We start from the raw sequence: 15,439 nt of genomic DNA, 5'->3' as shown, positions 1-15,439 counted from the left end.
ATTTCAGATGGTGATGAGTACTAAGAAGAAAAGTAAAGCTGAGACATGGTGTGGGTGGGTGGGTTGGCTATTTTAGATAAGGTAACCAGGGGGAACTTTCAGAGGGGTTGAGAGTTGAGCAGAGATGTTAACACAGTCAGAGAATGGATCATATGGAGGTTTGGGTGAGAGAAACCCTGGCAGGGGAACAGTAAGTGAAAAGGTCTGGAGGTGGGAATATATTTGGTGTGTTTGTGGAACAGCAAGAAGGTCAGTGTGGCTGAAATTTAGGGAGCAAAAGAGATAGTGATAAGAATTAAGATTAGAGAGGTAGGCAGAGATTAGACCCTATAGTGTCTTCTAAGCCACATCAGGGAATTTACATTTTACTCCAAGTATCATGAAAAGTATTAGAGAATTTAGAACAAAGGAATGATGTAATACTAATTATATATATATATATGTATCTTTTTTTTTTTTTTTTTTTTGAGATAGAGTCTCTGTCGCCCAGGCTGGAGTGCGCGAACACCGGCTCACTGCAAGCTCCACCTTCCAGGTTCATGCCAGTCTCCTGTCTCAGCCTCCCGAGTAACTGGGACTACAGGCACCCTCCACAACACCTGGCTAATTTTCGTATTTTTAGTAGAGACAGGGTTTCACCATATTAGCCAGGATGGTCTCGATCTGACCTCGTGATCCGCCCACCTCGGCCTCCCAAAGTGCTGGGATTACAGGCGTGAGCCACTGCACCTGGCCAATACTAATTATATTTTTAAACGATCAATCTGGTTTCTGCATGGAGCGTAGATTATAAGTGGGAAAAAGTTAAGGACAGTAGCTAAAGGGTAAAGCGGAGTCAAGGGGGAGATTTTAACGTAATGCAGGAGATATTATTGAATGAGCACTAGTTAATGAGAATAAGTCTTCAGTACAATGGGAAGTAGAAAGGAAAACAATAGATGATAGGAGAAAGAGTGAGAATATAACCACAGAGTCAAAGTTCCTGGATAATTCAGAGGAGATGTGCTCAAGTACACAAAAGAAGATATTGACATGAGTTAGCATGGTCCTCCATCCCTTCTAACACAAAGGAAGGCTGAGAACATGCAGACAGTGCAAGAAGGTTAGATGAATTGATGTAAGACAATAAAGGAGTAGTATTTTTTAAAATAAAAACTCAGTACCCGGGATAAAATCACAGAGCAAACTTCAGACATTGGTAATATTCTATTAAATCTGGAAAAAAATCATAAAGCTAAAAAGACATGTATTAATGTTATTATTAAAATAAATACATAAGGTATTATGGTAATATATTTACTTCTAAAATATTAGGGGCAAAACTCAAACTGTATTCTTGGTTTGCATTTTTCTTAAGAAAACCAATAGAATGTGAAACCAATTTTTGCTGTGATGTTTAGCGCTGCGCCGCTTTACCACCAGGAGGCAAATTCATCCATTGTTTTACTTCTGTGGTGCTTTGCTTCCATCTGTAGTATGGTACCTTGAAAAGCAAGCTTATTTTTAAACTTTTCTTTTTTCTTTTCAAGGGCAGGAGGTGGATATGACATACTTTAGTGAATATAGTGGCTTCCATTGTTGAGTCTCTCCTATGTTCAGACAACGTGGTAGACATTTGACATGTGTCATCTCCTAGCCTCACAACCCAGCAAAGATGGGGTGGATTATCCCCATGTTTCAGATGTCAAGACTGAGGATAGGAGGAGGTTAAGTCACTTGTCCAAATTCACACAGGTAGAAATGTTGGAATTTATTTTCAGAGTGAGATGGGTCTTACGGCCAATATCCAGGTAAGGAAGAGTAAGCTCCCCTTAAAAGGCAAATACCCCCGCCTTACCGATGCCTCCTTGGTGTTAGTTTCCTCTGATGCTGACTTGGCAACCTTCTGGATGATGGGGGCAATGTTGGTGGGACCATAAAGTTGGAGCTTAGGAAGACAGCTCTGATAGGCTTCCACAACTCCTTGAATTCCTGAGGTGAAATTGGCAAAGATCAACAGTTCCAGAGTCACTCCAACTATATTTATATCCAAACACACACAAAAGTGAAGCATTAAATTTCCCAAATAGTCCTTATCAACATCACATTTATGTTCTTAAGATAAAAAGGAATACCACATTGCTAGTGTTGCTTCCTCTTTCCCCACTGAAATCATTCTCCTCTTTAAAAACTGGAGTCAAAAGCAACCATTTTCACAAAATTTCCCCTAATATCCTACTTTATACATAAGATTTCATTCACTCCTCATAGCATAATGAAATAGATGCTATACCCATTTTTTTTTTTTTTTTTTTTTTTGAGACGGAGTCTCGCTCTGTCCCCCAGGCTGGAGTGCAGTGGCCGGATCTCAGCTCACTGCAAGCTCTGCCTCCCGGGTTCACGCCATTCTCCTGCCTCAGCCTCCTGAGTAGCTGGGACTACAGGCGCCCGCCACCGCGCCCGGCTAATTTTTGTATTTTTTTTAGTAGAGACGGGGTTTCACCGTGTTAGCCAGGATGGTCTCGATCTCCTGACCTCGTGATCCGCCCGTCTCGGCCTCCCAAAGTGCTGGGATTACAGGCTTGAGCCACCGTGCCCGGCCCTGCTATACCCATTTTATAGGTGAAGAAACACAGGCTTAGAGATGTTCAATGATCTGCCCTGGGTCACATAGCAAGCGTATTCAAGACTCAAGATTTAAACTTGGGTCTGCCTGGCTCTAAGCACTGTGTTCTTAGCCACTAGCAAGCCAGCTTCAATGCTGCACTTGTTTCCACACAATCTTGTTGACTCTAGTAGATACTACCCGTGCCCTCTATAAGAGTCAGGAGTTCCCATGACCATCTCTCTGTATATTATACTCTTTGTGGGCAGGAATCATGATTTCCTTATTTTTTGTATTTCCCCAAAGAGCTTAAGGCAGTAATAAGCAAATGTAATGCTCACCAAGTGTGTGATGAATGAGCCAAGTGGCTGATATACTCATCTTCTGGGTGCTGAGTACAGATAAGTGATGGTTATCATCACAGACAACCCTTCATTTAAAGGGAGGCTTCCATCCTGAGGCTATATGAGCCCAGGATAGAAAAGGATGGGACTCTGCCAGGAGAGGCAGTCCTATCTATGCAGCTTCTCCTAGTACTTGATACATCTTGACTGCACATTTCATGTTATCATTCTGATCCCACAGCAATAATCTCGTTACAAATGATTTTTATTCAAATGGCTCCTCTTGTTGTCTGTGCCTGTGTTGTCACTTGCCTTTCCCTATTTCTGCTCATCCTTCTATCTCTTTCTATTCTGAAAAAGCACATTGGTCCTGTTTTTGGCCAGAGGGATCCACACAATCACTTCCTGAGATTGTTCTCCATAACCACATGCACTGCAAAATAGCTCTTGGGTATTTCAGATGAGCAAGTTCTGTTCTATTCTGCCCTACATACATGCTCCCAACCTCATTGACAATCCTGCACCCACTTGGCCCTGCCCCAAGGCCTAGCACTCTAAAGACAGATGCCAAGTCATTTGGCAGTCTGGTTCTGAAGTTAAGTGATGCTGAATAGAAGCTCCTTATCTTTTTTTTGGTTCTTGAGTTTTTGCCTAAGATAAGCAAGTTTGATTTCCTCTTGAAAAGTATCAGGCAGATGTATTCTAAGAGTATAAAAGAGGTGAATACCAGGGTTTATATTTCATTCTGCTGTGGGGGAAACCACTCTTATGGTTTCATAATGGGGGTGGTTGGGGATAAGGAAAGTCTAAACCACAGAAAACTGAGGGTGAGGAATACATTAGTGGAAAAAATGGCAGAATGGAGATTGGGTCTTGGAGGTTACTATGTTCAGACTCAATGGTATTGATAACATATTCTTGGCCATTAACTGCTAGATGTCTTACACACTCTACTGGATCTGAATTAATCCTGATTTAGCCTCCTTCCTCCTTGACAAGAAGGAAGAGAGAGATATGGACATTTCTAGTGCAAAAATGTCTTATGATCTTCATAGCAACATATGTACTTGGCTCTGTTACTTAGAAAACAGAAAAAAATCATTCTAGAACAAAATTTATTATAATTAACATCATGGTTTCAGTATCATTATTTTGTGAAATCATGTTGGAGAATTCTGGCTGGAAACAATGGAACATGAACCAGAACCTTTGAGCAGGCTTTCTCTGACACAAAGCCATGATGCCGCTTGTTCAAACTCACTGAGGCCATGTCCTTGACCGATATGCCGAAAGTGGGAAATTATTTCCATGTTTCCCCATCTCCTTATATCGGAACAGAGATGAAGTTGTAAAAAAAAAAAAACAAAAAACAAAAAACAAACCAAAAAAACACTTGATGAAAACTTGGAAAACAGAAAGAGGGATATTGTATCACTGTCTACCAGGTGAAGTTTCCTTTATTATCATTATTATTATTTTGGCCCGAGGAATCCCAGACTGGGATCAACATTATTACTGTAAACTCAAGACCTCTTCTGCATCTGTCTTTTCCAGTTCTTATTTTCCTGTTCTGTTATCATGGCTTTCTCTTGCCTGTGGAGTAGCATGGTTTATGTGGATACAGAAAGCCTGCTTCTCTGCTGTGGACAATCATAACTAATACGCTACACCAGCGGAGAGAAACTAAAATGGAAAAGGTGCGAAGGGAAGGACTGTGACTCTGGCTTTCTTTCACGTTGTGCTTTACCTGCACATTCTGGATTGTCTTCATTAAAGTTGATTGCAAAGTCATGAGACACCTAGACACCAATTAAAATTTAAGAAACAGGAAGAAAGGAGAATTACAACTTTAATCCATTAAGAAGGCACTGGGGTTTAGAGTTTGCAAACAAATGCCCATTACATTCATTATGTGTTAAGCAGCAGGAACCATTTCAAGCCTTTACACAATCAGTCTGAGATGGAGGGTGAATTCTAAGCTCCCCGTGGAGTTGAGGTGACAGGAAGATTTTCTAGAATCAGATAAATGCTGTCAGGAGGGGAGAATAAGGTTTATAAAAAAATCCAAGAAAAGATTTCAGAAAGATAACTTCAAATAGCTGCTAGATAGAATTGGCCACAGACTGAAGGCTTAGATTTGGCTGAGCTCCATTTGGACCCAGTGATTAAAACAAAAATAAAAACAAAAAAACGCAATACCCAAGCTGTCTGCTCAGGATGTTGATGGTTATAAAGGCTTCAGCTAAGCAGCTGACACTTAAGAATCATTAACGTGATATGCAGAACTACAGGGCAGGAGGATTTTCACATACCTACAGGTAAAACAGACTGCACTCTACTTTTGGAGACATAATAAAGTAATATACTTTGTAATCTTTCAACACAAATTCCTCTACCTGGCAGAACCTATGCACAAGGTCAAGTAACATATTGTTTACTTTTTTCTTTCTGAAAACCTGATAAAATAAGATGGATGTTCTGGCATCTGGACATTTTTATTGAATCATTTGGTATTTTATGGATAATTTCATTTCAAAGGATATTTCCAAGCTCTGACTCTTTTGGGTATCTATAAAATAAGTCACTTAAGACACCTCCTTTCTTAGTGGGAGGTGATTGGTGATGCTCTCGGGGCTTATCTCGTATTCCCTTGCTCTCAGCACTTCCGGGCAAGCCAGTTGACTTCCAGTCATTTTATTTGCTTTGTTTACCTTAAGTTTTTTCCGGGCCTCCAGGGCCTGTCTTGCTTGCCCAAGTGACAGGCTAAAAGTGACCCTTGGGAGTAATCAGTAATTAACAGGAGATGATGTATACACGCCCCAGCTCCCTTATCCCCTGGGGTCCATGTGAGCTGTACATTGCCCCCTGGGGTTCTTCAGCAGAGTTAAGCACCAGTTGCCAACAGCGGTAACTGACCTGATGATATACTCTACACTGACTTCCACTTCCAAACCTCTACTGTGGTTTCCTCCGCCTTTCAAATAAACTACTTGCATCCAAATCCTTTTCTCAAGATCTGTTTCTGAGAAAGTGGAAACTAAGACACAGGTGCTTGTGTTTCAGTTTCAATGCATACTCTGAGATTTTGTCCTAAGAAGTAAATTGTGGCAACCTTGTAAACTCTCCGGGGGGCACCTGAGCTACTCAAATCATCAGTGCTTGTCTGAGGAATGGCAGAAATTAGGCATAGAAAAGGGGTATTGAAATATATTTGGGGACCAGAAATGGGGAAATGTGAGAGACGCCCATTGAAACAGGAAGAACCAGGGGATTTTGCTGACAGGAAGGATGGAGTTAGGGGATGAAGTGAACAGGAGGACTTCAGAAAAGAGCAAGAAGGATTAGTTACTCCAGGAAGGGAACCAGAAAGACGTCATTTGTGAGAAAAAGGTATGGTGCATAGCTCTGTCCTCAGCCCTGTTGGGCCAACCTGAGGCTGGGAGAACACCTGGTGGGGATGTGGTGAAAACTCAAGAATCCCTGGGTAGTTGGGCTGATGGCTATTGAGCTATTCAGCAGCTCTATGAAGAAAGTAGGCATTCACCTGTTTACATTCCAGATTTGAAGGGGCCTATATCTCCTCAGCTCCAGCTTATTCTTGTATAGGTCATCTTTTAATCTTAGTGTTGCCAGGCCTTTCAGGTTTTCAAGAGAAGACAACAATCTGACATTTTATATGCAATTGCTGAATTCATGTTTTAAAAGTGTGTCAAATATACACATTTGTGGCATGAATAATGTCTACAGGCCACCAGTCGATAACTCTTGTTCTATATTCTTTCTCTCCACAAGCTCTATTTCTAATAAATGCTTCCAGAATTACGTAGCTATGCCCAGCAGGAAGGCCAGTGTGGAATACAAGGCAGAAAAGAAGGAGAACAAGTCAGGGAGACATGCCATTCCACCCACTGTTCACTCCAGGAGCAACAGGGAGATTGATTTCCTCTTTCAAAAAGGATACGTAAGAGGAAAGTCCTTTATGTGATGGCTCTAGTGAGGGAGCAAATGTCAGCATCTACCTCCTGACCTGTGGCTCAGACACAGCCAGTAAAAGAGAAATTGAGGATTGGGCAATGTTGTTTGTACTTAGCTCAGACCTCAGAGGCACTGGTAAGGTGGAGGCTGGAGCAGGTACCCTGCTGTCTCTCCAAGGCCCTGCCCACCTAGTGGGCATGAGTTCTCTGTGGAGAATGTTCTACAGGAGCGTCTAGAATATCACGGTAGGGTCTCAGCCTCATCACAGTGCAAATTTATCTACACACAATCTTTGCCTTTTTTCAGTCATGAGAAATCATAAAAACCGAATAGGATTCCAATGTCTTCATAAAAACATTTCAAGTTTCCAATTCTGTAAGTAATAATTGTTCTTTCTTCACAACTTCTCTGTGTCTCCCATACAAGACTTGGACTTGGAGACTTGGGATAAGGAAGCTTTAGACTCCATTGTCATGGAATTTCCCAGTTGGCATTGCCAATAGAATTCTATTTCATAGGGGATATATGAATGGATAAGTTCTGAGCCCCTGGAGATCAACATCCTCAGTGTTTTCTCAGACTCTGACCACATTTATAAGAAACTAAACAATGAAACTCTTCATCTGGACCTCTGAGAAGACCCATCCAAAATACCAGGAGATAGGGTTTCTGTTTGTGAGAAAGTGCAGACTAAGGCACAGGTGCTTGTGTTTCAGTTTCAATGCATACTCTGAGATTTTGTCCTAAGAGGTAAATTGTGGCAACCTTATAAACTCTTCAGGGGGCACCTGAGCTACTCAAATCATCAGTGCTTCTCTGAGGAATAGGAGAAATTAGGCATGGAAAAGGGGTATTGAAATATATTTAACCCTGGGGAGTTAATCTCACTGATTCTGAAGACCATTTCTGACTCTTTAGGCCCTACTGACATAGTTATGTCAGAGTCAAGAGAGTGAGACTGCTGTGAAGAAAACTCAAGTTATCCTTTGACCACAGCGAAGTGGAAGAAGATCCCATCTCCACTCACTCACCGTGTACTCTGGAGGTATCCTGGCACCAAACCCAAAGGCAGGGAACATTTTGTCACTGAAATCAAAATGAAAAAAAGAAAAAAGAAGAAGTTGCTTCATTTATTCATTTAATGAGGAAGAAAAACATGAACCTGTATTACCAGGTTGCTAGGCCATATTGCTATGCCGGTGCTGGCTCATGCTTCTTGATTATCTGTGGTGATGGGGGTAGCAATAGCATGGATAATTAAAATCAAGAAATAACCCCTTAAGTTCATTACAGTCATTAGTCTACAACTTCCTCCCTTAATTTTTTTTTTTTTTTTACTAGACTCTGTTATAAGAAATAAAATGGCCCTACCCTTTCACCAATGGCCTCCACTTCAACTTTCAACTTTGTTTCCTTTATGAACTAGGTAACTCTTATGGTTGACTGTGTTAGAACCTTTTGTATGTATTAACTTTTAAAATACTTACAGGGAGAGATTGTTATTCCCCTTCTGCAGGTGGGGAAATGCCTTGAGAGGTAAAGTATCTTGCTCAAGATCATGCTGTTAATTAGAGCTAGAGTTCCAATACAGACAAGACTGAATCCAAGTGGATATTAAAAAGCAATGGGGCCAGGTGCAGTGGCTCACTCCTGTAATCCCAGAACTTTGGGAGGCTGAGGTCGGTAGATCACTTGAGGCCAGGAGTTCAAGATCAGTCTGGCCAATATGGAGAAACCCCATCTCTACTAAAAATACAAAAATTAGTCGGCCACGGTGGTGCACTCCTGTAATCCCAGCTACTCGGGAGGCTGAGGCATATGAATTGCTTGAACCCCGAGGCGGAGGTTGCAGTGAGCTGAGATTGCACCACTGCACTCCAGACTGGATAAAAGAGCAAGACTCCATCTCAAAACAAAAGTAAAAATAAGCAGTGGAAAGCTTGTAAGTTTGGCTAATTTGACAGAGCTTGGTTCCCTCTACATGACTCATTGTACCCACCACCTTATCACATACAAGTGGTGATAAGTTATTCACATGTCTTTTCTTGTTTTTTGAACTCAAAGAGACACTGTCTTTGGTATTAAAATCTTTATATCTCCACTATCGTCTGCCTCAACTGCCCCCTGCCTCACCATTTATTATAGTATTTGTCATAGAATGTGTGCTCAACAGCTAATGAGTACATAATCCATGAATTTTAATTATTAAAATGTGGCTATGAAAAGAAGGGAGGATTCTTGTGAAACCCTGAGAGAGTCACTTACATATCTTTTGGTTTGAGTTATCTTATGCACATTGGAGTTTCTTAGTTATTCATTCACATATATTGGATCTTAACTCTAACTTTACTTTACTAAAGTTGATAGGATGGGAAGAGAATAATTAACATTTATTGATGCATACAATGTACCAGGCCCCTGCTAGATGATGTACCTATTTATTAAGTTCTCACACAATCCTGGAAGCTTCACCTACTTATTCCCATTTTACAGGTAAATAGAGCCTCAGAAAAGCTAAGTGGCCTATGGTGATTACCAAGGAGAATTGTGTGATTCTAAAGCCCATGTCTTTTCTGTTATACCATTATAATTTAATGATTATGTATAGTATTAAATGTGATTTTCTACTGGTACTTCCAGTAATCTAACCCCCTGTCTAGACAACAAATAAGACCCTCTTTAATCGAATATTGTGCTGTCAGGTGGCTGTTGCCATAGGGCTCTTGGCAAGGACATGTCCTTCTCATGTCATCTACCTTTTATTTCTTCTCCCATTAAGAACTTAACTGAGATTTGTTCTTTGGAACAATTTCTACATTTCTCTGTTCTTGATATATTCAGTCAATTCAGGTTAGGGCTCACTGTCGTAAACATCTGTAAGGAAAAAGGGATGAGCCCTACCAATCCCAGGCTGACAGAAAAGTCAAAGTAGCAAAGCTATATTCTCCTTTAACACCACCTGACTGATTAAGAGCTCATTATTAGCCAATGATGGTTTTGACAAAACTTTACCAAAACATAGCCAACTGTATCGAATTTGGGATTAGGGGTTGGGAGATACAAGGAAGCTTGAATTCTTTGAAATCAAAATCTAAATTCTCTGGAAAATAACCAACTCCCGCTTCTCCTCACTGTTGGATCAACCCAGGCTTCATGGTGCATTGCATCTAGCAGGTATTAGATAAGGTATTAATGTGGGTAAATAGACACTCACAACAGCTTGTGAAAGATTAACTATAGATAGGAGAAAATATACTTTTGGTCCTTGGACATACTGAAATACTTTGCTTCAGCAATTCCTCCTTAAACAAAACAAGCATGGGCAGGTGTGAGAAGAGATCTGTGAGGGGGATTTTAGGGTACATTCTAGTTAAATATGAAATAATGCTTTTCTGGGTGGAGGATGGATCCTGGTCCTTCACACTCCAAGACGACCCAGAAGTCAAAATAGAGAAACTGGGAGTCTCCACACCCTTATTTTCTTTTTTGATGAGTTTAGGCGGGGTAAGCTCTAACATTCCATCCATTTCTAATCCCTATGGTGTTCTAGCGTTAATGATATTCTTTTTATACTTTCTAAGCCACCCTTGGGGATTCAACGTTTGCTGACCATGATGCATTGTTATGTAATTGAGTTTCAAGAGTAAGAAGATAGGGAAATGCCTCACCTACAAGGGGAATAATTAATGAGCCAGGAGGGATGAATTCTCTGAACTTAGCCACCAGAAAGCCTCTAACTAATAAACACACTAAAGAAAAAGTTTTAAGCCTAAGCACAATGGATTTAAACATCCATTATTTCTGTTTTAAAATAAAACTAGGCAGAGAAGAGTCTTATTATACAAGAAGTAAAAGAAGGCAAGTTGAGCACAAAAGAAAGCATCGGTATACTAACACTTTAAGAACTCAAGATTGGATCCACTCAGCACCCAGCAAAGGGCCATTTAGCAACTGTTGGGAAAATGAATGACAAAGACAGACAATCTGGAAAATTCAGGGGTATATTACCACATGGGTAAAGGCAATATTTCTTATAACCGGAATAAATAGTATAAAATACAATTAAAAAAAAAAAAAAAAACAACCCTACATACTTCAATGGTAATGAATAAGCTGTCCTGACCTTCTTAGGGAATGACTATTGTCAAATGACCTCCAGATGGAAGATTTATTTTTAACCACCATTTTCCCCTTTCTGTTAAGGAAGATTTTGAGATAAATCAAAACGTTAATAAACGTAAAGAAAAATTACTGTATACATAAGGAAATGAAGCTCAGAGCAATATGGCATCTCAGGGCACGTAGACATTTAACAAAAACTGTTCTCTAAAGCAGAGGTCTTAAAACTGGGGTATCTGGAAATGCAAAGCACTTCTGGGGATATGAGAACATGGCTTTTTTTTTTTTAAAGGGAAATCAGTATTCAGTTCCTCTACATCCATATGTATTTTTTGCTGAAATTGATCTGGGAATGCCTGTGAGGGAGAGACCTGTTCTCCATTCATACCTTCCCTTTCACTTATCCTTCTCTTTTACCTATTCTGAATCTTAACTGTCATAGTCCATTGCTCCAGAGTGTAAAAACTCTGTAGCATCATATACAAGAATAACTCTAAACATGAATGATTCACTAGGAAAAAAAATCCTTTTGCAAGTCAGGTAGTTGCCAAGTTTTGCTTTAAATAAATTTTGGCAAGTGCTGATGTCAGCTGGTAGATCATTGAAGAAAACATTTTGATGATTGGCCATTATGTAAGTTTTCTGGTGTATAACTTAAACCGGAAAGAACTGAGTAATACTGCTAGTCAAGTTATTTATTTCCATATACTTATTTATAAGAACAGTATTTACATTGATAAGAGCGAAAAACTGAGTTAGAATTGATGCTCGACTCTCCCATTTTAGTAATAGGTACCACTCATCCACTGGTCTATAAACTAATTGGAAAAACACCCCATTATCTGTTTCAGTAAGAGCTGATTTCTGATAGATTTTTATAGGCAAAAATTGTACTGAAATTTCTAGTACATTTATGTTCTTTTGATCAATTATGCACTAGGAATAACTGTAATAAAAATTCAGATTTTAAAAAATACTTTGAATTTTAGAAATTTTTAGAAACTAAAAAATTTTTATTTTATATTTTTATTACAGAAATATAAAGTGATCTAACAGAATTTCAAACCAATTTTATTAAGATACATTAGGATAAAATTTGGGGGGAAGATAATGGAAATATAAGTTGATGAAAAGGAAGAAACAATTACAATTCTCAACTCACATTGAAGAGCTTGCTCATTTTTTACAAAATGGATAGCGGTGGATATCAAATAGTTATGGCGTTTAGATTCTACTTCACAGTCACAAGAGTTATGTAAGAGTTTTATTATAAAATGTCCAAATTTACAATACATTAGAATTTTCATTTTTTGTCACTATATAAACTCATGATGAAAAATGTCAGATTTCAGTGAAAAAATGTGACAGCTATGTATTTTAATATATTTTTTTAAAAGTACATGAGCAAAAATATTTTAAAGATCATTGGTCCAAAGTGAGCTTTAGAACTGACACTATAGTTCTGTCTCCTTTTGTGTTCAGATCATTTTTAAAACATAAATCTAGGGTATTAAAGATAATAGCCTCTGCTATTTATTGAGTATTTATAACAGGTAGAACCTGTGTTAGCTAGCTGCTTTACATCTAATCCTTATGAGATACATCTCCAATTTACAATGAAGAAAACCAAGGCCCATAGAATGCACATCTTATGACAACAGAGGTAGCAGAGTTGGGGTTTGAACCTAGGTCTACCTGTCACCAGTTCCCCATGCTCTCTCTATCATTCCTGTTGACTCTGTCTTCATAGAAGGCTTGTCTGGTCTAATGATTCAGAAAAAGGAGAACAAATCCACCCACATTCTAATAACAACAAAGCTGAAGGCCAAATTCTGACCAGTCCAGAAATTATCATCCCCAGGACTCCCTCCTTGACCACCACTCTTCACACAAAGGATAGAGTTAGCCCTTCCCTCTTTTATACAGTTCCCATCCTGACACAGGGCAACAACTCCCCGGCCATGCTGGGCTGTAATTTATTTACACGTGTTTTTCCCCCATGAGACTGTGGGCTACTTGGGGGAAAATTGTGCTTCGTTAATTTTTCTGTCTTTACAGCTCCCCATGAGGTGTTTGGGCTTAAGTAGATGCTGCACAGGACCTCAGCCATTGCGTCTGAGCCAGCTCTCATGATTTAGCACTGGGTCTCAACCCTGGATACCTAGCAGGATAAAGAATTCTAATTTCCAGGATGCACACCAGACAATTAAATCAGAGATTGTGGGGTGGGGTGCAGGCGCCGTCACATTTTAAGTCTTTTCAAATGGCCTCAATGTACAGCCAAGGCTGAGAACCACTGACTGATGGAGCGTGGAAAAGGTAGCACCGTGATTTGAACTGTCTTCTTATCACTAAGCAACTGCTCTACACTTGCAAATACCTGTCAGAATTGGTTTCAGTTCTAACTTTGTCTTCTCACACCATAACTAGCACACCATGGAGAAACCGTGCCTTGGTTTCTGATGTCTGTCTCATTCTGGGGTAGACACTTCTGTAAAATGGCAATCCATATTTCCAAGAAATGTACATATTCAGTTTCTGTACTGTCTTGATAGCAGATAGACCATGCTTTTCATTAGAGAACATTTCAGGTTTTCAGAGACCCATATCCCTGCTGGCCCAAGGAAAAGTTGTCACCTTGGCTTTGAGCAGATGATGGAGACCAGGATACAGGAGCTGGAGAAGTGCTCCAACGTGAGCTTGTGTGGGCCTGTGTGTGTGTGTGCACATACACGCATGTGTGTTTTTGTGTGTGTGTACAAGTAGTTGTGCTGGGGTGGGTGGTCAAAGGCAGAGGAAATGAGCAGCAGCATCTCCTTCAGAGGCTGAAGGACAGATAGGGCGGGCAGGCTTGAGGACAAGCTGTCTGTGGGAAGCTTTCCTTCAAGGCCATCCTGAGAAGAGTTTTATGCATCTCTCAAGCTGTTCTACCTCATGGATCACCTCATAATGACCTGGTAGCAATGACTGTACAAGGCGAAAAGAAAACTCTTAGCTGCCAGAGGCTGGGAGGAATTTCTAAGGCTCATGGGGATTAGAAACCTCTGTGTCACTGCAGGAGGGGGAACAATGCCTTCTGTCAGTTTTTATTCAAGTGTTTCTTTTTGAGCACCAACCACACTGACTTTGATGTGAGAATAAATTAATTCCAGAGCCCCGACTTGAAATTTCCTGACTCTGCCTGTCTATTGTCTATCCACCCACACAAAAGAGGAACAGTGGAACCTTGTCAGTTTTCAAGTGAGCAGCTTGCAACACACATTCTTCTAGGGAGTTTTCTTAAAGGAGCATTGGAGTTTTTCAATCCTCCTTTTTCTTCCTTAAGTATTTGCCCATTTTAATGTTGAGCTGTTTTCTTTATATGGAAAAAAGAATTGCTCCACTGAGCTATAGAAACTTGATTTTCTTGGTCAGTAGGGGATGATAACTTCAATCTTACTCTATTAAAATTTTTAAAACAATCATTTATGATGATTCTTCATGTAACTCCTAAGGTTTCATATCTTATTTTTATATTGAATCTGCATTTTTGAAGGAAGAAAACATGCCCCCAAGACTTTGTCTGGTTCACAAAGGGATAAAAGCTTTGCAAGGTATACATGCCACTCTGACCATAGTCTCTGCATTTTGCATGTGAGGCAATCAGGAAATGGAGACGTTCAGCACCTTCTTCCAGATCATTCACTAAATCTGCTGCGCAACTACAATAAGGGCTCTGAGGCTTAGTATCTTAATTTCTGGAAAACCCATCAGTCTTCTCTTTGTAATTTATTATTAGACTGCCTTCTTCCCTGCAGATTCAGAGTTAACTTTTTAATTAAGCATCTACTGTTTGACATTTGTGTTAAGTGCATTTACCTACTTTATCTTTTGCAAGCATTTCAAGATTGAAAAGTTGAGAATCCTGAAGATACTCTCCCCCTTCTTGTCTCTCAACATGTACACACATTATTATACTAGATTACTAATGTGTGTGTGTGCATCTGTGTGTGTGATATAAAGAAGGAAGAAAATTCTTGTTTTTGTGTCTTGGGGACGTTTGGAGAAGTTTCCAATGTGGTGGATGCAATTGGCCAGTCTTTTCTGTCCCTGGTGGAAATCTTCATATGACATAAACCTCTCTAGGAACCCCCTGTCCCACCGCCTGCACTGGGGCTTGAAGAAATCAGTGTTGAAATTCAAGTTATCTTCATAGTCAATACCTCAAGATTAAGTATAAGAGGTGTTTTTCCAACAGGATAATTTAAAATAACTATTGACTTATTTCCTGGATGTACAGGAGAGGAAGTGTCAGCAAGGGCCTGAGTGTTTAAAGCTCTTTGATTTTACCGGGCCTGTTCATTCATTCCCCAGCTGCCTTTGTACTACATTTGAGTCACTGGTGATGACCAAGCTGAATCCAGAGACACAGGCAGGC

At 39.9% G+C, this 15,439-nt stretch overlaps 1 protein-coding gene across 4 annotated transcripts in view; it reads right to left on the bottom strand.

Annotated features, from left to right (window-relative positions):
* The window catches only part of CPNE4 (copine 4), a 525,340-nt gene that overhangs the window by 27,063 nt on the left and 482,838 nt on the right, over nt 1–15,439 (bottom strand). For all 4 annotated transcript variants that reach the window (XM_008009121.3, XM_073023607.1, XM_073023606.1 and 1 more), the window contains exons 12-14: nt 7,935–7,989; nt 4,676–4,727; nt 1,838–1,971 (exon numbers count right to left, since the gene is read on the bottom strand). In XM_008009121.3, the coding sequence (XP_008007312.1) occupies nt 1,838–1,971; nt 4,676–4,727; nt 7,935–7,989 (241 nt within the window). The remainder of the gene's footprint in view (nt 1–1,837; nt 1,972–4,675; nt 4,728–7,934; nt 7,990–15,439) is intronic.

The sequence above is a fragment of the Chlorocebus sabaeus genome, chromosome 15, assembly GCF_047675955.1.
Source record: "Chlorocebus sabaeus isolate Y175 chromosome 15, mChlSab1.0.hap1, whole genome shotgun sequence".
Classification (NCBI taxonomy): Eukaryota; Metazoa; Chordata; class Mammalia; order Primates; family Cercopithecidae; genus Chlorocebus; species Chlorocebus sabaeus.
The sequence above is the reverse complement of the archived record's forward strand: the minus strand, read 5'-3'. Positions and strand labels throughout refer to the sequence as shown.